Below are 23,135 nucleotides of genomic sequence, written 5' to 3'. Positions count from 1 at the left end.
AGCTCTACAACCATCTGCAAATAGAATGGAAGGTGACATAAAGGAGGCAGTGAATGTAGAGACTACTCTTTAAGAAGTTTAGTTCTAAAGACATGTCAAAAGAGAAGACAGTAGCCACAGAGAGTGGGAGTCAACAGAGGTTTTTTGTTTTGTTTTGTTCTTCTTCAGTTAGTGGTTCTCTTACCCCACAAATGTGTGAGCATGTTTACTGGTTAAAGGAAAAGAATGAATAATGAGAGAGGCTGCCAACGTTACACCTTTTTTTTTTTTTTAAGATTTTATTTATTTATTTGACAGAAAGAGAGAGAGAGAGTCCAAGCAGTAGGAGAGGGGGAAGCAGGCTCCCCGCTGAGCAGGGAGCCTGATGTGGGCTTAATCCACGGACCCTGGGACCATGACCCGAAATGAAGGCAGACCTTAACTGACTGAGCCACCCAGATGCCCCAAAGGTTACACCTTTACAAAGATGTAAAGTTCTTTTATAAGATAGAGAGAGGTCTAAGATCCAGAATTCACAGGTAGGAATTATCCTTTAACGGACAGTGAAAAGGGGAGAAAAATTTAAGGACAGGAATATTTGGGCCCAAGTTTGATGGTGGATATTATAGGCATAAATGCACTCTGACCTGATGGTCCACATTTTGTTAAATTTTCTATTAGGAGTAAGAAAAGATGGAGGAAAGACAAGGGCAGTTGAAGAAAGATGAGGGCCTAAGAACCAATGCTTAAGAATGAGAGCTGAGGAGACTAAGCAGGAAATGACATATGAAAGATTACTTGGCAGTTCTGAGCCCGGTGAATCAGAACCACTCTCATACTGCACTACAGTAAAGATGTAGAAATGCAAGTATTTGTATTGACTGGAGACAGGCTTTGGTTAAATAGGTAGCTATAAAGGGGTGCCTGGGTGGCTCAGTGGGTTAAGCTTCTGCCTCTGGCTCAGGTCATGATCCCAGCGTCCTGGGATTGAGCCCCACATCGGGCTCTCTGCTCAGCGGGGACCCTGCTTCCCCCCCCCCGCCACCTGCCTCTAACTACTTGTGATCTCTCTCTCTGTCAAATAAATAAATAAAAATATTTTTTAAAAAAGAAGTAGCCAGGACACAAAGATCAGGAAGAAAAGAGTTGGGGTCAAAATGCTGAGGGAAGTAAAAATCTGTGGTGCTTGACAGGTACAAATTAAGGAGGGGCTAAGTTACTAAAGCCAAAGTTTCAAGGTCATGGGAAGGTGAAGAACAAATACAGTGAAATAAATGAGTGACAAGCAGGAAGAGGAAAGAGTTTTACAAACAGTAAAGATCTAACAAGATTTCTGTGCATCTGATCAATAAAAGGGGGATAAGTAATTCTTGCTTAACCCAATATGAAGAGTTCAAATGAGAAATAATTTCTTGGGCTGGGGGACAAAAAGAGCCTTAAAATAAAATGCATAATATTAAGAGGCTGTGAATTACTCGGCTATTTCATTTATTATTCACTTGACAGTGTAACTTTTATTTGAAAACAATAAAATGTACTCTTCAGAGTATTTTTTCTTTAAGATTTCATTTATTTACTTGAGATAGAGAGACAGACTACAAGCAGGTTGAGGGTCAGAGGGAGAGGGAGAAGCAGACCGCCCACTGGGCAGGGAGCCCAACATGGGGATTGATCCCCCGACTCTGGGATCATGACCTGAGCCAAAGGCAGATGCTTAACCAACTGAGCCACCTAGGTGCCCAACTTTAGAATATTTCTATTTCTGACAGTATAGCCAAATAAATCTGGTTCCTCCCCTTATTTCATTAAAAGAATATGTTTGTTCAATTCATATTTATTGAGCAATTATGTGCCGGGCATTATGCTGGATATAGTATTATTACTGGCAGACAAATAGACACAGTCTCTCTTCTCAATGCCTTTTCTGCCCAAACAGCAATCAGACTATAAACAAGTGAAGAAACAAAAATTTATAATTATAAATGATAAAAGACAGTGTTGCAAGAGAATAAGGCAGAGTGGAGGATTTATTTAAACTAGGTGATGAGAGAAGGTTTCAAAGCTAAGTTCTAAAGGATAAAAAAGAACCACGTGAAAGATGATGAAACATAGTATTATAATCATTCAGGGCCTAAGGACAGTGTTTAGACAGAAAAAGAGGATCTAGGTCTGAACATGAAGAACTACAACATCTGAAGTTTAGGCCGAAAAGAAGGGACCAACGAAGGAACCTATACAGAAGCAGCAAGGAAGATAGGAACAATCTAGGGAAGTATGAAATCTTCAAAAACAAGAGAAAAGAAAACGTTTTAAAGAAAAAAGAATGGTCAATTGTATTCAACAATGCCAAGAAACAGAATATGGAATAAGTTTTAAAAGAGCTACTGGATTTAGCAAACAGAGGTATTTTGTGGCCTTAAATAAAGTGGTTCAGTGAAAAGTGCTAAAGCCAGCCTAACGGATTGAACAGTGCATAAAGAAAAGGACAGGGAGAAGAGAACAGGAAAAGAAAAAAGGAACAGAAGGAAGAGGAAGATTTCACTATATTATAATTCTGAACAAAATAAAATAAAAAGGGGCACCTATCTTGGACTCCTGGGATCAAGCCCAGAGTCAGGCTCCTCAGCAGGGAGTTGGCTTGTCCCTCACCCTCTACCTCTCTCCCTCCCTCGCTTGTGTTCTCTCTTTCTCTCTCAAATAAATAAAATCTTTAAAACACACACATTTTAATATATAGTTGAGCTCAACAAGATAGGGCAATCCCTAGATGTCTGAAGGTGAGCCTTCAGGACATTGACGACAGAAAGCTAGTAAGCACTCCCTGTGAAAAGTTCAGAGTCAGGAAGAGTTGTCTCCATGGAGTCCCAGGCTGGCTCAGTTGGTAGAGCTTGCAACTTCTGACCTCAGGGTTGTGAGCTCGAGCCCCATGTTGGGTGTAGAGTTTACTCCAAAAAAAAAAAGAAGAAGAAGAAGGAAAAAAGGAAAAAGAGTTGTCTTTACCCTTGAAACAGAAACTAGAAAAACTGCACACCTCATTACCTTCTGTCCATGAAGACACCAAGAAACTCACCATGTATCAGTGTGTAAATGGAAAGAGTCATGTATAAGAGGTTGGAACTGCAGACCCGTCATGGTGGACGTAAAGGATTTACACTTTCCACTCACAGCAGGAATCCTTAGTTTAAGTATTAACATTTAAAAAAAACAGTCCATTAGCAGTTAAAGACCCTATATCTTAGCAAGGGCACATATGAAACTATCTCATAAGCACTACCTCCAAAATCCAGGATGCAAGAAATTTCCACAGAATGAGGAGATGACAATCAAAACTGCAAGCCACCCAAGGAGACAAACCATTGTGAAAAAGCCAGGAGATGCAACAAACTATAAAAACACATATCATGTACTACAGTTAATAGAAGATTTGAAGAAATTACAAAATAAAAACATTAAAGTGTTTAAAAATTAAAAAAAAAGGTACAAAGAGCACCCCAAATACAAAACCTAGACATTACTAAAAAACCAAAAACAAATTAGAAATAGAATAAAAGAGGTATTTCAAGAATTTAGGAAGTCATTTTCAGTGAGGCTGTTTTTTAAAAAGTTAGACATCTGGGGCACCTTGGTGTCTCAATCAGTAACTGGGTCTTAAGCATTCAACTCTTGGGTTTCAGCTCAGGTCATGATCTTACAGGTTTGGGATAGAGCCCCACGTCCTCTGCATTCAGTGGAGAGTCTGCTTCAAGATTCTCGCTCTCTGCGCCCCCCCCCAAACAAATATATCTTTTTAAGGTTTTATTTATTTATTTGGCAGAGAGAGAAAGAGCACAAGCAGGAGGAGAAGCTGACAGAAGAAGCAGGCTCCCCACTGAGCAACCCTAGGATCATGACCTGAGCTGAAGGCAGACACCTAAAACACTGAGCCACCCAGGCATCTCTCAAATAAATAAATTGTTTAAAAAAAGTGAGACATGTAATAAAACATATTTATAAATGTTAATTATGGAGTATAAGTGGTTGGTATATGGGTATTAACTATATAGTTCTTTCCATTTTTCTGTATGCTCAGTTTTCATAATAAAACATCAAAGAAAGTATCGCTGAAATGAAAAACAAGTACTTATCTAAGTTAGACACAGCTAGAAGAGAGAATCTTCTATACTATCTTTTATAAACTCTATGGTTTTCTCCTCTTACACAGATTATTTATGGTATGATTATTGTTATTGTATGGTATGGCATGGTATATATGGTCAAATACATAAGGGTCTGCCTTCTAATTCCTAGGTGTTTCATAAAGTTTTTTGCTATTACAAATCCTGAAATTTTTGCAATGTCCATTTTCTCTTTGTTGATACACAGATATCTAATTTTAGTTTATGATTTTGAAACTAGCATCCAGCTAAACTAATTTATATAACTTATCTGTAAATTCTTTCAGGTATCTGTGTACGTAATCATACCTGCAAACAAAAACAGTTTTGTTGGGACGCCTGGGTGGCTCAGTTGGTTAAGCAGCTGCCTTCGGCTCACGTCATGATCCCAGTGTCCTGGGATCGAGTCCCACATCGGGCTCCTTGCTCTGCAGGGAGCCTGCTTCTCCCTCTGCCTCTGCCTGCCATTCTATCTGCCTGTGCTCGCTCTCTCTCTCTCTCATAAATAAATAAAATCTTAAAAAAAAAACCAACACAGTTTTGTCTCTTCTTTTCATCTCTTTATGTATTTATTTGTTTGTTTCTGCCTGTCTATCTTACTGTGTTGCTTAGGACCTCCAGCACAATACTTAACAGAAACAATGAGAGCAGTCATCCTTGCTATTTCCACATCCCAAAAGGAGAGTCCTCAACTTTTAAATATGGTATCTTGTATATGGTTTTTGCAGGCTTTCTATTAGAAGATTCTTTATCAATATAGACAAAAATTTCATCATGCATGAATGCAGAACTTTATATAATGCTTTTTTTGCATTTATTGAGATAGTCAAAAGAATTTTTCCTTTTTTTTTTAAGATTTTATTCATTTATTTGAGAGGAGAGTGAGAGAGAGCATGAGAGGGGAGAAGGTCAGAGGGAGAAGCAGACTCCCTATGGAGCTGGGAGCCCAATGCAGGACTCGATTCCAGAACTCTGGGATCATGACCTGAGCAGAAGGCAGTCACCCAACCAACTGAGCTACTGAGGCACCCCTAGGTTTTTTCCTTTAATCTCTTACTGTGGTTGACTATATGCATTTGTAACATTAAATCAATCTTGCATTCTTTGCATAATGTGGTCATGATATATCCTGAATTGGTTCTGGTATTTGCTAGTGGTTTAAGATTTGCATCTGTGTTTTATTTTTTTTAATTTTTATTTATTTTTTTAATAAAGTTTTTATTTATTTATTTGACAGAGATCACAGGTAGGCAGAGAGGCAGGCAGAAAGAGAGGAAGGGAAGCAGGCTCCGTCCTGAGCAGAAAGCCCAATGCAGGGCTCAATCCCAGGACCCTGGGATCATGACCCGAGCCAAAGGCAGAGGCTTTAACCCACTGAGCCACCCAAGCGCCCCTGCATCTGTGTTTTAAATCAGAGTGTCATTAAGTATCCTTCTTGTCAGTATTTAGAATCAAGGTGGTACTAATCTCTCATGAAATGAGCTGGGAGTTTTTCTTTTCAATTCTTTGGAAGATTAGACATTGTTGGTTAAGATTAAAGTTATTGGCACGCCTGGGTGGCTCAGGTCATGATCCCAGGGTCCTGGGATCGAGGCCTGCATCAGGCTCTCTGCTCAGTGGGGAGCCTGCTTCCCCCTCTCTCTGCCTGCTTCTCTGCCTACTTGTGATCTCTTTCTGTGTCAAATAAATAAATAAAATCTTAAAAAAAAAAAAAAAGACTGAAGTTATTTATTTTATGAATTTTGACAGAACTCACTAGTGAAGTTATTTGGGCTTTATGGAAAGACTTTTTACTATAGATTCAATTTATATAATAGGTACAGAATTCCTGAAGTTTTCTTTTCTCTTTTTTTCTTAAGTATACTTTAGCAAGTTCTATTTCGTAGGAATTTATCCATTTAAATCTAATTTTTGCATTTGGTGGCATGAGGTTAATCATAAGATTTTTATTTTTTAGTGCTGCCTACTGCACCTACAATGCTATCTTCTCACTACTGACACTAGTTTTCTAAGTTCTTTTCTTCCTTAATATCACCAGAAGTACCTAACTTTTGGCTCTGTTTTTTGTTTTATTTCTGTTAACCTTAATCATTTTTTATTACTTTTCTTTTGCATTCTTTGGATTTACTTTGCTATTCTTTTCCTAACTTCCTGAGAGAAATGTTTACTTCATTTTCTGCTTTCTCTAAATAGCATTTAAGGCTATATATTTGCTAACACATATGATACTGCTTTAGGTTATCCTAGAAGTTTTGATACGTAGTATTTGTATCTTTCAGTCCAAAATATTTTCCAATTAGCATTGTGATTTCTTCTTTCACTTACTGGAAACTAAAATAATTTTCTCATAACTTACAGGGGATTTTTCTATCTTTAATTTAAAAAACTGACTGCTGGGGTGCCTGGGTGGCTGAGTCGTTAAGCGTCTGCCTTCAGCTCAAGTCATGATCCCAGGGTCCTGGGACTGAGCCCCACATCTGGCTCCCTGCTCAGCCGGAAGCCTATTTCTCCTGCTCTCGTTTCCCGTGCTTGTGTTCCCTCTCTCGAGGTCTCTCTGTCAAATAAATAAATAAAATCTTTAAAAATAAATAAATTTTTTAAAAAAACCACTTTGTGGCTTGATTTCAGTTCTTTGAGATTAATGATACTTTATGACATGGGTTATTATGGTAGAAAATTTTGTTTAAATTACTGTTCCATATATTTTCAAAATTTCTGATTTTCAGGCACCTGGGTGGCTCAGTTGGTTAAGTACGCAACTGCCTTTGGCTCAGGTCATGATCCTGGCATCCCAGAACTGAGTCCCACATTGGGCTCCCAGCTCAGGGGGGAGTCTGCTTCTCCCTCTGACCCTCTCCCCTCTCATGCTCCCTCTCACTCTTTCTCAAATAAATAAATAAAATCTTAAAAAAAAAAAAAAAAGTTTTCTGATTTTCAAAGTGATTGGATTCACAATTCTATATAACCAGCAGGTAAAATCTGTTAATGTGGTAGTCAAATCTTCCAAAGGTCTTTGCTGAATGTCTTTTCCATTTTTAAAATCAATTATTGAATGAGATGTATTAAAATCTCCCACTATTGTGGTAGATGTAACATTTCTCCTTATAGTTCTGTCAGTTTTTATATTAGTTATTTTCTTACAGTAGAACAGATATTTTAAAAATAAATCCCTCTTCCATCTTCCCACTTTAAGGTTCATGATAAAATCAATTTCTATATGATAATCTTAACTAAGCCTATTTGTTACCTTCAAATTTACCTATTTTATAGTAGAGACTGGGCATAGTACATCTTGAAAGGCATGTTCCCTGGTCAGTCTATTTGAAAGCTAACTTATAACATGGTCTAAAACAAGGGATTAGTTTAAACTAATCCCTTAAAAAAGAAAATACTGATGTTCTCCCTCTCTCTCTCTTTTTTTTAAAAGAGAGAGAGAGCAAGGAGGAAAGGGAGAGGAAGAGAATTTTGAGGAAGCTCCATGCCTAATGCAGAGCGCAACATAGGGCTCAATCTTAAGATCTGAGCCAAAATCAAGAGTTGGTTGCTTAACTAACTGAGTCACCGAGGTGCCCCTCAGTTTGTTACTCTTAAAATACCCCACCCACTGGAAACAAAAGTCCTGTCAATAGGTTCAAGTTCCCAAAGGACTCTTAAAGAACAATTTTTACTGCTACTACTCCCTACTATGTACAGGCACTGTGTTTCCAAAGACGAATGCGATCATTCCAACAGACTTATGAAGCATTAGCTCTCTAGTTTTTACAACAGCAATACAGGAAACTAACAGAAACCTGAGGCCTACTAGTAATCATCACTGAAGGTTAAACAAATCCTGTCATAAATAGAGATTCTTTTCACCAAAATGAGTATCACTTTCAGTATGAGCACCCAACACCAAAGAATGGCTTCATTCGGTACCTTGTACTTCTGTCTTAATTCTTCTGTGTCTTCTTTTTCTACTTCTAGGACACGGCGCCGTTCGGTAGCATCTTCAGCATAATCGAGCTTAACAAAAATAAATATAATTAGTCGTAATTCCTAAAGTACCCCAACTAGCTATTAAAAAATTATTTACACAACTACAGTATTACATGAAAATAAAAACTTTGTATTATACTCAGCTACCTCTTACTTCATTCTCACCCCACAGAGAAAAATGTGTGCAAAATAGCTAATTAATCCTATCATGGTGGTGGTTCCCAACAGGCACATTTTTTTAATGATAACAGACTTTACTTCAATGTTCAATGCCAAGGAATTAGGAGTAAATGGAGAAAATATTTTAGGCAATGAAAAGAAGGTATCACAGATGATAGCTGTACACAGGGGCAAGGCTTCTACCACAGCAAATATTTTCAGAGTTGAACAACAATGCCTTATGAAATAAGCACCAGGATCTGGCTTTTAAGTCTGATCTTGCCTTGTGGCATAACCCTGGGCAAAACATTCAACTTCCTTAGGGGCATTGTCCGTCACCTACCTGCCCCAAAGCCAGCACTAAATGAGAATGTAAAATATATTTTTTAATTTCCTAAGAAAAATATTAAAACTACATTCTATCTGATAAGTGTATTTTTGTACTGGCATATGAATTTGAATTAATATCAATTTTAAATACACCATTTAAAAAAAAAATTAGCTAACAAGATCAATTTACCTCCATTTCCATGCGACCCATGCCCATGACATCATACTTGACAACAATCGGAATGGGATCCGTTCTCCCTGTAACAGGAACACATAATCAAGGTAAGAGGCAAAGCTAAGCCAACAGTTCACTTTATACATTGGGTTTGGGTGGTTAGAGATCTTGCCTTGGAGTGCAGAGACCAGAAAGCTACAGTGAACCAAACACAAGCCATTCTCACAGCTTACAACCAAACCTACCTCTCCCAGTTTAAGCCCAACTAACCACCTTAGCTAACATTCCAGTTGGGGAAAATTCCAGATTACTATGACAAAATTAAATAAGCAATGCAAAGCACTTCTAAGCAATGGCACTAGGAGATTTAAAAATCAAAAACTTTAGAAACTGCTTTTTAAAATGATCCCCAAATAACTTTCCATCAAGAATCACTCTTACTGTCCACGGACACCCTCCCATACACACTTTTAAAACTAGTAACAAATCTCAACTGATATGGTTAAATTTTAAAAAATGCACGGTTTCAAACATGATACAGGAAAACTCTGTAATTGCAATTCAGCATGTCTAATATTTTTTTGTTTTCAAAATTAACTGGGGCTGTGACAATATTTAAATTAAAAGCAACAGTTAGTTGCCCTTAGGAACAAAAAATCATTTTACTTTTAAAACTGGTGCTCTGAGGTCTCATTTTCCAGAGCGGATTTAACACTGGCTACGGCAATTGGTAAGCTGTGAAAAGGACTAGTTGCGAAGAAAATTGACTTTAAACTAATCAATCTATGCTGGAGATTTTTAAAAATGTTTATTTAATCCACTCATAACCAGCCAAACAAAGCAAAATGGGGCAGACAAGCACTTTACTACCACAGCTGTTTTACATCACAACTTGCGCTGTTTATTGTGATGTAAGCCCACTGAAAAGAGGACTGACTTACCTTATCCGTTGTACACCTTTAGTGAAAAAACACAATGTTTACTTCCCTCATCATTTCACTCAGGCTGGTGTAAACAATTGTTTTTTTTAAGGGGTTTTTTGTGTTTTTGTTGTTGTTGTTATACACATATATGTATTATACCTTTGGGCTAAAAAGTTGAGTTTTGTCAGGCTAAATCTTAGGTATTACCAAAACCAATTAAAAATAAATAAATGCCATATTCATGACTAGGCTTGGTCCTGGAGAAAAAAGAAAAAACTGTTTTCAAAGTGATTGGCAACCACTTATATCCAGTTGCTCCATATGTGTTTAATTTTTGTCTTTAAAACATAATAAAAAACAAATTCGGAAGTTTACTTATCACCAATATCCCATTATAGTTTTCAAACAATAAATAAGGAGATAATTAAGAATAATTATCACAGTGAAAGTTTAAGTTAATAAAGATCTTTTCATGCCAGGAAAAAAGTTCTAAAATACAGCCTTCTTTTAGAAACTATCAAAGACTGCCAGTTAAACAAAATGAAAATGCATATTACCTTTTGCCCAATGGTATAATAAATAAGCAGTGACTGCAATCTTTAGCAAAAGGACCAAATTAAAGACAGGTTATAAAAATGACTTCCTAGGTGCAATATCACTTTCATAACGTCTCAATCAGGGATTTACTGGTAAAATACACAAATGTTCCAATAAAAGAATTGAAAAGAAATGTCAAAGGAATTTACTTTTTTTGGTTTTGGTTTCTTTTTGGTCTGTCAGAATTTGTTTTGCAAGAATCAATGCTTTGGTACAAATTCATTACCTCTGTAAACCCCTGTTCATAAACTCTGCATTAGTACTTTTGCCTTCTAAGGCAGTCAAAGTTTGTTTTAATTTATTTATAAATTGCAGTAGCAAGTGCTAGTGCCCATTACATTGTGGGAAAATCAAGTTTTTGACAGTATTAGAATTTAATGTTTTAACTGATTTTTTTGGCGGTTCTAACACAAACAGATACATCCCTTCTTAACAGTACCCTTTAATGAACAAGGATCAGACAAGTTGCATAAGGAAAGGAAAGGAAAATGAAAAAGACCAAGCAGAAGGATGAAGGCTACAACAGAGAAAGTAAGCCTAACATATTGGTGCACTGATGACAAAAGGAGTAATTCAGTCTGAAAATAAAAAATTACCACTGCTAAGTTTACCATCACCACAACAAGTCCAGGATCATAATGCTGTAAAAAAGAAACACCATTTGTTAGGCAGAAACCATTAGGGTAGGAAACAGGCCTTCTAGCAGGCAGATGGGAAAGGGTAAAGTAACAACTGGTTTGTCCCTCCCCCAATTTTAGCTGAAGAGGAAGGACACTTAGTGCTAGAGCAGTTGTTTTCACATTGGTTGGCCCAGGATGTGGGATTTTTGCACTGCTACTTGAGAACATGTACAACCTCCTCTTTAACAATTCGGTGGGGGCGGGGGGGGGGGTGCTTTAAAGCAAGAGAACTAGCTCTAGCTTCCAATTTCTAATTTAACTATTCATTCTGGTAAATCAGTATTCAGGGCCCCAACTGGGACTTCTCCTTAAAGAAATAACATCAAAGACAGATCAACTGGACAGTGATCATTTCCTTCATTAAAAGAACTCTAAGAGGATTTGTGGATTGGGAAGGGAGTCATCAAGACATTTTTTTTTAAATATATAAGTAGAAGGTCTGGAAAATAACCTTTAACACTAAGTGCTTAGAAAACTTATGTATATTTGAGTTCTGTTGTGAACTCAAACTGTTATGAATGAATAAAACCCCTGAAGTAGCTTTCCTTTGTTTCCTTTTAATGAAATCTTCCAGGGCTTGCCAACATCTTTCTTTCTGCATACAACAAAGCCAAGCTTTGAAGGAGACCAGGAACTCCAGAGAAAGTGGCATCAAAATGGCTGTCCCACTTATAATTAGTCCACTCAGAGGTAACTCATCACAGAAAATAAAGAGTCTGGCTTTAAAAATAATCTGAAGGTACTATAATAACATTTTGGTGACAGAGGGGGAACTATACTTATTGTGGTAAGCACCGAGTACTGTAGAGAACTCCTGAATCATGTTGTTCACCTAAAATTAATATTATAACACTGTATGCTAATCATACTTCAATTTAAAATATATATCTATTATATTATATTATATATAAAATATATAAGAGTGCCTGGTTGGCTTAGTCGGTGGAGCACACAACTCTTGATCTCTGGGTTGTGAATTCAAGCCCAACCGTGGGCACAGACCTTACTTATAAAATATACATATGACGACAACAACAACAACAACAACAAAACCCAAACAAAAAACAATCTGAAGATGACATTATTGTCTGGGCCAAGCAGTAATTTCTTTCCATTATTAAAGAGGTTCCAGACAAAGAAAAAATCCTAGTGGGAAAAGACAGAGAACAATATAATACAAAAGAGACTGCAGCTTAAAAACAAAAACCTCTCAACTTACTCATTTGTGATTAATGATCAATCCTATCATAAAGAACACCACTGTGGAAAACCTGAGTAACAATTTACAGTGATGACTTTTCAAAAAGTAGATAGGAACCAAATGTTTGCTAGTATGATATTCTCTAGAAAACTCAACTTTTTTTGAAAAATAAATTGAACTGGGGTGGCTGGATGGCTCAGTCGGTAGAGCATGTGACTCCTGATCTCAAGGTTGTAAGTTTGAGCCCCATGCTGGGTACAGAGGTTATTTAAAAATAAAATCTTTTAAAAAATAAAAATTAAGGGACGCCTGGGTGGCTCAGTTGGTTAAGCCGCTGCCTTTGGCAGGTCATGATCCCCGGCTCCTGGGATGGAGTCCCGCATCGGGCTCCTTGCTCGGCAGGAAGCCTGCTTCTCTCTCTGCCTCTGCCTGCCTCTCTGCCTGCTTGTGTGTACTCTCTCTCTGGCAAATAAATAAAAATCTTAAAAAAAAATTAAAAATTAAAATTAAAAAATAAATAAATAAAGGGGTGCCTGGGTGGCTCAGCAGGCTAAGCGCCAGCCTCTTGATCCCAATTCAGGTCCTGACCTCAGGGTCATGAGTTCAAGTTAGCCTCCATGCTGGGTGTGCAGCCTACTTAAAAAAGTTAAAAATTAGGGACGCCTGGATGGCTCAGTTAAGCAACCTGGTCATGATCCTAGGGTCCTGGGATCGAGCCGCATGTCCAGCTCTCTGCTCAGTGTGAAGCCTGCTTCTCCCTTTCCTTCTGTCTGCTGCTTTGCCTGCTTGTGCTGTCTCTGTCAAATAAATAAATAAAATCTTTTAAAAAAATTAAAAATTTAAAAAAATTTTAAAGGGCCACCTGGGTGGCTTAGTGGGTTGCGTGGGTCATAAGCCCCAAATTAGGCTCCCTGCCCAGTGGGGAGTCTGCTTCTCTGTCCCTCTCCCTGCTTGTACTCCCTCGCTCGATCTCTCAAATATTTTTAAAAATTAAATTAAAATTTAAAAATTTAAAAATAAAAATACACAAAAGCCAATTAAAAATAAAATAATAAAATAAATTGAACTAAATCCAGGTTCCCTAATTGTTTCCTTTAAAGGAGGAAAATATTTCTTAAAATCCATTAAATTAAGAACATTTTGTTGTTTATTTCACTCCAAAAGACACAACTTCCAAGAGAACAGTACACACTTTCCTTAGAAGAAATTGTCCTCCTCAGCCAAAGATTAATAAATACTATGACTGCATCTAGACAACTGGAGAAGGGGAGGAAAAAAAAAAGAAAACATACCAGATCTAGAATATGCCAATACTGATGTATTCATGTAATGGGGAAAAAGAAAACAAACAAAAAACTGGTATTCTTATTTTCTAAATCAAAACCTTAAATATATATACAAATATTGAATCATTATGTACTATACCTGAAACTAATACTCTGTATGACAATTATACCTCAGCAAAAAATTACAGTAATTTTTTTATTACAGTAATTTAAATATTTATTTTATTTGAGAGAGAGAATGAATGAGCATGAGCGGGAAAGGGGGCAGGTATGGGGGCAGGCAGGAGAAGAGGGATAAGGAGGCTCCCCACTGAGCAGGGAGTCCGACGCTGGGCTCCAATGGAGGACCCCTGGTTCATAACCTGAGCTAAAGGCAGATCTTTGACCAATTGAGCCACCCAGGTGACCCCCCCCCCACCAAAATATTTTTCTAAAAAGAGAAGGAAAAAACTTCATGTTTCATTAACCAACCCAAATTGTACTTGGTATATTTTAAAAGGTAGTTTTACTTCTACTTACACGACGAAAGTACTAACATGTTCGTATGTAAATATGCATCTCTTGAGAATACGTGAAGCTACTATGACTTATCATAACTGAAGAGAAAATAAGGCCAAATATAAAAATTCACGGACTACAGCCACCTTGTTTCTGAGAAAATCCCCATGAATCAGTTTTGATTTGAAAATAGAGATGGACTAATCTAAGAAACTGGCCCAAAGAATTGGACTGAAGAGAAATACTTTTTCGAGAAACACTATTTTTAGAGACAAACTCCAGGAACAGAACAACTGGGAAAGAAATATTTTTAAAAAACCATAAGTTGGTAATCAGCGACACTTCAAAATCATATGATTTCCCCATAGAAGCAGATTAGAAATGAAGCTTCCAAAATAATTAAAAGACTGGTTGGACAGTCAATAGCTATAAGAACACCTCGATTTCTTTCTGCTGTCTTTCCCCTTACTAAGATTGAGTCAACAAATATTCATTACAAATATTTACTGAACTGCTACTACTGTAGCAGTACTGTTGGAAGGCATTGGGCACATGGCAGTGATCAACACAAAGTTCTAAACCCTCATTAATTACCAATAATTAGACAAAATAATCTTACCTACTTAAACTTCTGGCATGGGGGTGGGGCAGAACATTTATAGAGCCAATGCATATACCTGAGAATACTTAAAAAATATCTGATGTTCTCTTAAGGTGTCTAAAATAGTTTTAAAAGACTGATCATAATAAAGCAGAAATAAATATAAAAGCCACCAAAGTCACAATATCCACTTCCAAAAGTGGTCACTAAACTAATTAAGTCCAAGAGCCTGTCCTGGCATCTTTAAATCTGTTTCTTACTTTTAGCAACTCAAATACATGTAGGAAATATTCTCTGATTTGCAAAACTATTCAAAATAGGACTCTCAGTAACCTACATTAATGCATTAAATATAATTTCATTTATTAAAACAGTGATTACACACAACTAGCAGAAACAGAGTAAAAAATGGAACATCTATTTCCAAGCCAAAGTGTCACTTTGGAAAATTTTTCCTGAAAATAAGTCTTCAGTACCATGAAAACAATGATTACTTTCAGCCTCATGTGAGTATTTTTTCTTAGTAACTATAATATGATAAATGCTACCTCCCTGAAACACTAACTAGAAATATCAAGAACATTAACTATTCCCAATAGAGTTTCTAAGTTTTTTGTTTTTTTTTTTTTTTAAGATTTTATTCCCTTACTTGAGAGAGAATGAGAGAGAGAGAAAGCAGGAGCAGGGGGAAAGGGAGAAGCAGGCTCCCCTTTGAGCAGGGGGCCAGACACGTGGCTCGATCCCAGGACCCCACTCATGATCTGAGCCGAAGCCATATGGTTAACTGACTGAGCCACTCGGGCACCACCACCGCCCACACGCCCGAGTTCCCAAGGTTTCAAAAAGAAAAAAAGAAAGAAAGAAAGAAAGACTTCCTACTCAACAAAATTCAAATTCTCCTGTACAGAACTAACTACATTCTTGCCATAGCCAGTTTAGTGATCTATACAACAACCTAAATAATTTGATTTTCAAATACAGATGTTTTCTAAGGGCACAGAAATTTGACTGTGACCTAAAGAATTCCCATCCTCCATCTTACCAGGGTATCAGATCTGGCTTCCTAAGATAAAAAATAGTTCAATTTTAATCATATAGCCTAATATTACTGAATAAGGACAGAGAAGAGGCAAAAAGGCATTACCAATAAACATGCTATGGAATCAGAATGTTAAATCTGAAAAGGATTCAGGGGATTCAAGGGATGATATGAGATACTCAAGCCCTTAGAAGAGAATAATAAAGGGAGTGCATGAGGTGCTTTCAATTAAAAATTTAAAAAAAAAATCACCTAAAGAAATATACGTTTACTCCAAATAAGATTGTTTTAGCTAAAATTATACCAACTCACTGAAGGCTATCTCATACTAACCATAATGTAAAGATCAATTTATTTTTTACATGGGAAAACCAATTTAATAAATACAATTTCACGGGGGCACTTGGGTGCTTCAGTCAGTTTAACATTGGACTCCTGACTTCGGCTCAGGCTGTGATCTCAGGGTCGTGAGACCAAGCCCCACATCAGGCTCCATGTTAGGCAGGAGCCTGCTTGGGGTTCTCTCTCTCCATCTGCCCCTTCCCCTCCCCTGCTATGCAGGTACAGATATTCTCTCTCCCTGAAAACAAAACCAAACCAAACCATGCATACATACAATTTCAGGTTAAAATAACAAAACAAAAACAAAACAAAACAAAAAACAACAACAACAACAACAAAAAAAAACATGGGGCTCAAGGGGTAAGAGGAAAAGAATATTAGGCCCTTAGTTTAAAAAAAAAAGTTGGGTATCACTACTGTGCACTGAGTTTCACTTATGCTTGTATCCCGAGTAACTGACACAATACCTGGGATATAGTCATGTTCAATTAAAAAGCATCTGTTGACTCAAAAGAATGAACATGTTCATAGCGGATCTAGAACTTGTTCAGGTCTATGTATTTGGTCATCATAGTGCCTTCTGCTTCATGCCATGAAACTGTGATAATTAAAGTGTCTTGTACATCAAGTAATTATTTCATCAAATAGAACATAGGGCTATATTACCCAGGCCTTCATATCTCAAAAAATATGTACATTATCATAAAGAAGTATTTGAATTTTGCATTAGAGACTTGTTCAATTGGTTTTATCTACTGTCATTCATTAGCAATCAAGAAGAAGGCATTACATGTTTGTTTGTTTTTTTTAAGATTTATTTATTTATTTGACAGACAGAAATCACAAGGAGGCAGAGAGGCAGGCAGAGAGAGAGGAGGAAGCAGGCTCCACGCTGAGCAGAGAGCCCGATGCGGGGCTCGATCCCAGGACCCTGGGATCATGACCTGAGCCGAAGGCAGAGGCTTTAACCCACTGAGCTACCCAGGCGCCCTGGCATTACATGTTTAAGGAGTTAGACTTAAGGCTCGCTTCAATATTTTTTAAGCTTGCTTGCTTATTTATTTATTCTTTCCTTCATTTATGTAATCTCTACACCCAACAAGGGGCTCAAATTCATTCGTTCGTTCATTTATTCATTCACTCATTTATTCATTCATTCATTCATGTAATCTCTATACCCGACACGGGGCTCAAATTCACAACCCTGATATTCTGACTGCACCAGTCAGGCGCTCTGGCTCACTATAATTCTTAGCAAGTGGAAAATATCTGAGTAGACAGTATCTGGAGGAGTTATGTAGACAGTAGCCAGTCCTATGGCATACAACAATCCAACACCTTCTTAGAGCTGTATTCTCTTACTATTGGTTAAGTTTCCCATAACTACATTGAGAATTTTTTACTATTCCAGGATCCCTCAAAAATCCAAAAAAGACTTTCCAGCTTCATTTAAACTGTTCCTCCTTTACTTTCAACATTAACCCTCTCCCCAGTTCATCTTTAAATATTTGTTTTCCTGTATTTATCTAGGAACTCCCTAAAAAGGCTGGGTTACAAAATCTCAGTTCTCCAATAAGAAATAATTTCTAAACCACGGTGTCACCTTTGACAGCCAGAGCCTGCGTCTCAGTAGGCTCCCCTGCAAAATGGATATTATCCTCACTTTCAGGTTTGGTATGCAGATTGAGAGGTAACAGATAGAAGATGCTTTGGAAACCATAACTCACTATGCAGGATGTTGAACTCTAAACCAATTATCTCCTTAAGGCTTCAGAAATTTTTTAAAAATAAAAAAAAATTTTTACAGGAAAGAAAATTTTTAAAAATCAATTTGTTTTTTCATTTCCAAATTTTTAAAGAAGATTCTATTTATTTTATTTTTTTTTTTTACGAAAAGAGACACAGTGAGAGAGGGAACAGAAGCCAAGGAGCTGGAAAGGATGAAGCAGGCATCCGCTGAGAAGGAAGCCCTACTCAGGGTTTGATCCCAGGACCCTGGGATGACGACCTGAGCCAAAGGCAGACCCCTAATGACTGAGCCATCCAGGTGCCCCTCCAAATTTGGTATTTTAATGAATGATACTCTAAAATAGAAGCTGTGACAAATTATAATGTTTTACATGCAGTTTGGTGATAATGAAACAACTCTATTTGCAGATGGCAGAAAGTTATTATCCAGGATCAATAACCAAAGAATCATCTAAAAATGTTTCCCATATACCATTCCATTAACAAAATGAGACTGAGTATGAAAACTGATGTTACATAAATATTAAATCCAAGCCAAAAGAATGAATCTAAAGAAGCATAATTTTAGGGGTGTCTGGGTGGCTCAGTGAGTTGAGTGTCTGCTTTCAGCCCAGGTCAAGATCCCCAAAGTCCTGGATCGAGCCCTGAGCCAGGCCTCCTACTCAGTGAGGAAGCTGCTTCTCTCTCTCCCTCTGCCCCTTTCCCCTCCTCATGCTCTCATGCACTCTCAAATAAATAAAATTTTTAAAAAACAAAACTAAATTTTAGCAAAACCTTCTCCAAATTAAATATATAGTTCAAATCATCTAAGAAAATGTATTTAATTGAAATAAAATTGAATAAATTAAACATTGTCAAGATGTTTACTATTTTACTATTATTGTCACCTGGAAGAAAACAGCAGCTATGTATGTGTACCAGAGAGCAAGATTCTAATCCACTGGGTATCAAATTAGTAGTAGATAAAGTCCACACGGAATATATGAATAAATTCAGAATGTCAAGTAGATTGAAACTGAAAAATCCCTTATTTCCTTCGTAGTCTCTGCTAAGAGTCCAGAGATCCTAGGTCATCCCTAGAATTTTTTTTTCTTTTTTTTTTTAACAGTTGTAAAAATCTATGATTCCATACAGTTTTCAAAGCAATTTTGTCTCTTCTTAGTTCCTATTTATCAAATACTGGTTCAGTAATGAATTTTTATATTTTCAATTATTTCTACCTCATTGGACTATTTTACTTACAAGGAATCATGATCACTATATACTCTATATTGCTCATTTTAAAAGTTTCTTCGGGGCACCTGAGTGGCGCAGCCCGGTAGGGGTCAGACTCTTGGTTTCTGGTAGATCATGATCTCAGCGTCCTGAGATCAAGCCCCCAGTCAGGTTCCATTCTTAGCGCCAAGTCAGCTAAGGATAAGACTATTAAGAAAAATAAACAGCATTACACTAATTCAGACCCAAAATCACTAATACATTTTAGATGAGTAAAAGAACCAACTGTCTAACCTTGCTACTTGACTACTGTCTAACCTCACTACTTGCTATAGTGAAGGTAATTTTCTGAGAAGCCTATTTTATTCACATGGCCCAGAGCAAATTCTTTGGGGGAGCTTGTTCACAATGTAATCTCCTGGGGCACCTGGGAGACTCAGTTGGGTTCAGTATCTGATTCTTGATCTTAACTAAGATCTCGATCTCACAGTTTTAAGTTCAACCCCTGTGTTGGCTCCACGCTGGGTGTGAGGCCTACTTAAAAAAATAAATACAAAATAAAACAAACAAACAAACAAAAATGTAATTTCCTGAACCCTACTCCAGACCCACTGAGTTGTGCTGGTTGGGAACCTACGTTTTTAACAAGCACCCAAGTGATTCTGCAGCTCATCAGAGTTTGAAACCATTAAGTTTAATGGAAAAAGTACTGGAGTAGAGGTCAAAAGACTTGTGCATTTACAAACACAGCTCTTAGCCTTAGCAGCTGACCATGGATGAAGTTTCCCAACCTACTAAGTGGCATTATCTCCCACTTTACATATTGAGGAGGAAAATGAGACTGAATACAGGTATAAAACTTATACACCATCATGTTCAATTCCCTAGACCTCCAAATCTTTTTAAAATACGGTATACTGAGGGTATAGCAAGGAAAAACTGCTTACTAGTTACAGAGCTCAAATTCAAACCCAGGTCAAATTTCAAAAGCAATCATAAACTGGTAACCTAAAAAGTGAGTCAAATTTAGGTCTTCCATATGTTTTGTTTATCCCAAATTATTTTAAACTTTGAGCCAATATTTATCAAACAGGGAATTCACCCCGACCCCCCAGAAAGAAAGAAAGATCTAGACTTCTGGTTCCTTTTAAAAAATTCAGAAGTTCTGGGGTGCCTGGATGGGTCAGTCAACTGAGCTTCTGACTCCTGATTTTGGCTTGGGTCGTGATCTCTGCAATCGAGCCTCATGTGGGGCTCTGCCATCTGTGGGGAGTCTGCTTGAGATCCTCTTTCTCCCCCGCCCAACATGTGTGTGCACTCTCTCAATCGCTATAACAAACCTTTTTTTAAAAAGGCACCTGGGTGGCTCAGAAGGTTAAGCGCCTGCCTTCTGCTCAGGTTATAATCCCAGGGTCCTAGGATCAAGCCCGACATTGGGTTCCCTGCTGTGCATGGGGCCTGCTTCTCCCTCTTCCTCTGCAGTGTTCTCATTCTCTCTCTCAAATAAATAAAATCTTTAAAAAACCTTAAAGTGCCAGCAGAGACAAATATAAAGTATGAGAAATAAAAAGGGATCGGGTGCCTGGGTGAGTCAGTCATTAAGCAGCTGCCTTCGGCTCAGGTCGTGATCCCAGGGTGCTGGGATGGAGCCCACAGTAGCAGGCTCCAAGCTCAGCAGAGAGCCTACTTCTCCCTCTGCATGCTGCTTCCCCTACTTGTGCTCTCTCTCTGTGTCAAATAAACAAATAAAATCTTAAAAAAAAAAAAGGGGGTGGGGATGAAATTAGAATATAAGACAAAAGTTACAGTATTTCCCCCTTCTGGAGACCAATTACCAAGCATCCCTAAAAACATGGCCAAAGTTCTTACCACTCGATCTAGCCTTAAGTTAAGACTATACACAAATTTATGTTAATCATGAATAATATATATGACCACTTTAAGAGCCTTAAGAAAAAAAAAATCACATTCACAGCTATCTTCAATTTTTTTGGCCAGAATAACTATCGTTATTTCAATTCTATAATACTTGCATTTCTCACCACCATCGTATCTTTCCAGAGCAGAGATGTGAGCCACCACACAAACTTTAGGTACACTACAACATATTGATTAAAAGCATAGTTTTGGTACAAGTATTCTATCACTTATTTGCTAAAAGGTCTCGGGCAAAAGCACTGCTCATAATGTCAATTTCCTCATCTAAAAAACAGGAATGATATCTCCGTGAAAAAAGATTTAAATCAGATAATCCATTCACAAGCACTCACTGAACACTTAATAAATGCTAGTAGCTATTATAAAGGATTAACACTAAAGCCAGCAAACAAGAGCTTGCCAGTCAGACATATGCATGAAGTAACTATACACTATGCTTCTTGGTTCATTTATCATCCTTCATATCTTTGTCTTCTTTTCCATTTCAATTGCCACCACTCTATTCTAAGTCCTCATCAACTCATACCCAGACAACTTTCTAAACAGTCTTCCACTCATCTTCAGACATACTTCGATCATACTAGCATTTAACTTCTACCACAGATGTCCTGGCTGGTGTACTGGAAAGAACAAGAGATCATAAATCAGAATTTGGGGCGAGGTTTCAGCACTATGACAAAGACATTCTGAAACCATAAACCTAACATTTCTCCACCTATAAAATGAATTTTATTATTATTTTTAAAAGACTTTATTTATTTGACAGACATAGATCACAAGTGGGAAGAGAGGCAGGGAGAGGACGGGGGTGGGGAAGCAGGCTCCCCGCTAAGCAGAGAGCCAGATGCGGGGCTAAATCCCAGGACTCTGGGATCATGACCTGAGCCAAAGGCAGAGGCTTTACCCACTGAGCCACCCAGGCGCCCCCTAGTGTGTGAGTCCTGGTATAAATCTGACTTTCTTCCGGATGGCTACCCAGTTGTCCCAGCATCATATACCGTCCCATCTAATCATCGGTTTCAGATACCACTTGTATCATATAAAAAAGTCCTTGTATATATTTAGATCTATTTCTGGATCTTTTGTTTTCTTAAGATCTTTTTTTTTTAACGATTTTAATTTATTTATTTGACACAGCAAGGGAGGGAACACAAGCAGGGGGAGTGGGGGAGGAAGAAGTAGGCTCCCCGCTGAGCAGAGAGCCCAATGCAGGGCTCGATGTAGGGCTCGATTCCAGGACCCTGAGATCACGACCTGAGCCGAAGGCTGACTAACCCACTGAGTCACCCAGGTGTCCCTATAAAATGAATTTTAGATAAAATTATCTTTAACATCTTTTTGCTATGAAAGTCTCTCCTCTGATCAAAAACTGCCTTCGGCTTACAAAATAAAGCATTAAACTGGAGCAGTATTAAAGCCTTCTGCATTCAGTGTGGGTAGTTAAAAGCAGTTTTTAAATGTGGGGAAAAAAAAGGTTTGCATTCTGATACCCTTGTTTACTGGTTGCTTATTCTTGGGCAGCTTACTAAGCTTCTCTAAGTCTCAGTTTCTTCTGCAAAATGAGAATAACAGCAATTATCTCACAGACTTGCTGTAAGAACTAAATATTTGTTAAGTGCTTAGCACACAGTAAACAGTCAATAAGTATCTGATTTGTGCCTATTCAAACCAATTTCCCATAACTGCCTTCTACTTATGGTTTCCAAACTGCTCTTGGAGACCTAGAACTCTACTTCAACCAAAAAAACTGTCCATCCACCAACTCCCACCCCACCTTTCATACATTAAGGTTCAACCTAAAAAAAATATTTGGAGAGGTTCTTCTAAAAATAGTATGAAAGGTGTATGGGGAGATGAGGTAACTGGTGAGGGGCACTAAGGAGGGCACGTGATATAATGAGCAACGGTGTTACATGCAACTGATGAATAACTGAACTCTACCTCTGAAACTAATGATACACTTACTACATATTAATTAGCTCCATTTAAATAAAATAAATTACAAAGAAAAGAAAAATAAATGAAAACAGTATGAAAGTTCTATGGGCATTCCCTACTCCAGCCAGCCATGGAGTAATCACCTTGTATGTATCAGTATCTCCTGTCTTTGGTAATATTCATTCCTCCCTCCTCAAGACTTCATTGTGTCATTCCTCCTTCTGAGGACTTACACCATTTACTGTAAGAATCCACCCCTTAACTCCTAAAACGAATAGCAAACTCTACGAGTAAGGGCAGTATCTTATCATACTATGTATACTCTTTATAATGGTCTCTTGAACGAAGTAAAT

General features: G+C 37.7%; 1 protein-coding gene across 8 annotated transcripts in view; it reads right to left on the bottom strand.

Moving 5' to 3' along the window:
• The window catches only part of GPATCH8 (G-patch domain containing 8), an 83,664-nt gene that overhangs the window by 40,772 nt on the left and 19,757 nt on the right, over positions 1–23,135 (bottom strand). For 6 of the 8 annotated variants that reach the window (XM_032849054.1, XM_032849059.1, XM_032849060.1 and 3 more), the window contains 2 exons: positions 8,791–8,858; positions 8,052–8,138 (listed from right to left, as the gene is read on the bottom strand). In XM_032849054.1, the coding sequence (XP_032704945.1) occupies positions 8,052–8,138; positions 8,791–8,817 (114 nt within the window). In that variant the 5' untranslated portion in view covers positions 8,818–8,858. Of the gene's footprint in view, positions 1–8,051; positions 8,139–8,790; positions 8,859–10,891; positions 10,937–23,135 lie in introns of all 8 variants that reach the window. The other 2 variants (XM_032849056.1, XM_032849057.1) reach the window with 1 other exon arrangement.

This window comes from Lontra canadensis, unplaced genomic scaffold (assembly GCF_010015895.1).
Source record: "Lontra canadensis isolate GAN:19392208 unplaced genomic scaffold, GSC_riverotter_1.0 scaffold218, whole genome shotgun sequence".
NCBI classification, from domain to species: domain Eukaryota; kingdom Metazoa; phylum Chordata; class Mammalia; order Carnivora; family Mustelidae; genus Lontra; species Lontra canadensis.
The sequence above is the reverse complement of the archived record's forward strand: the minus strand, read 5'-3'. Positions and strand labels throughout refer to the sequence as shown.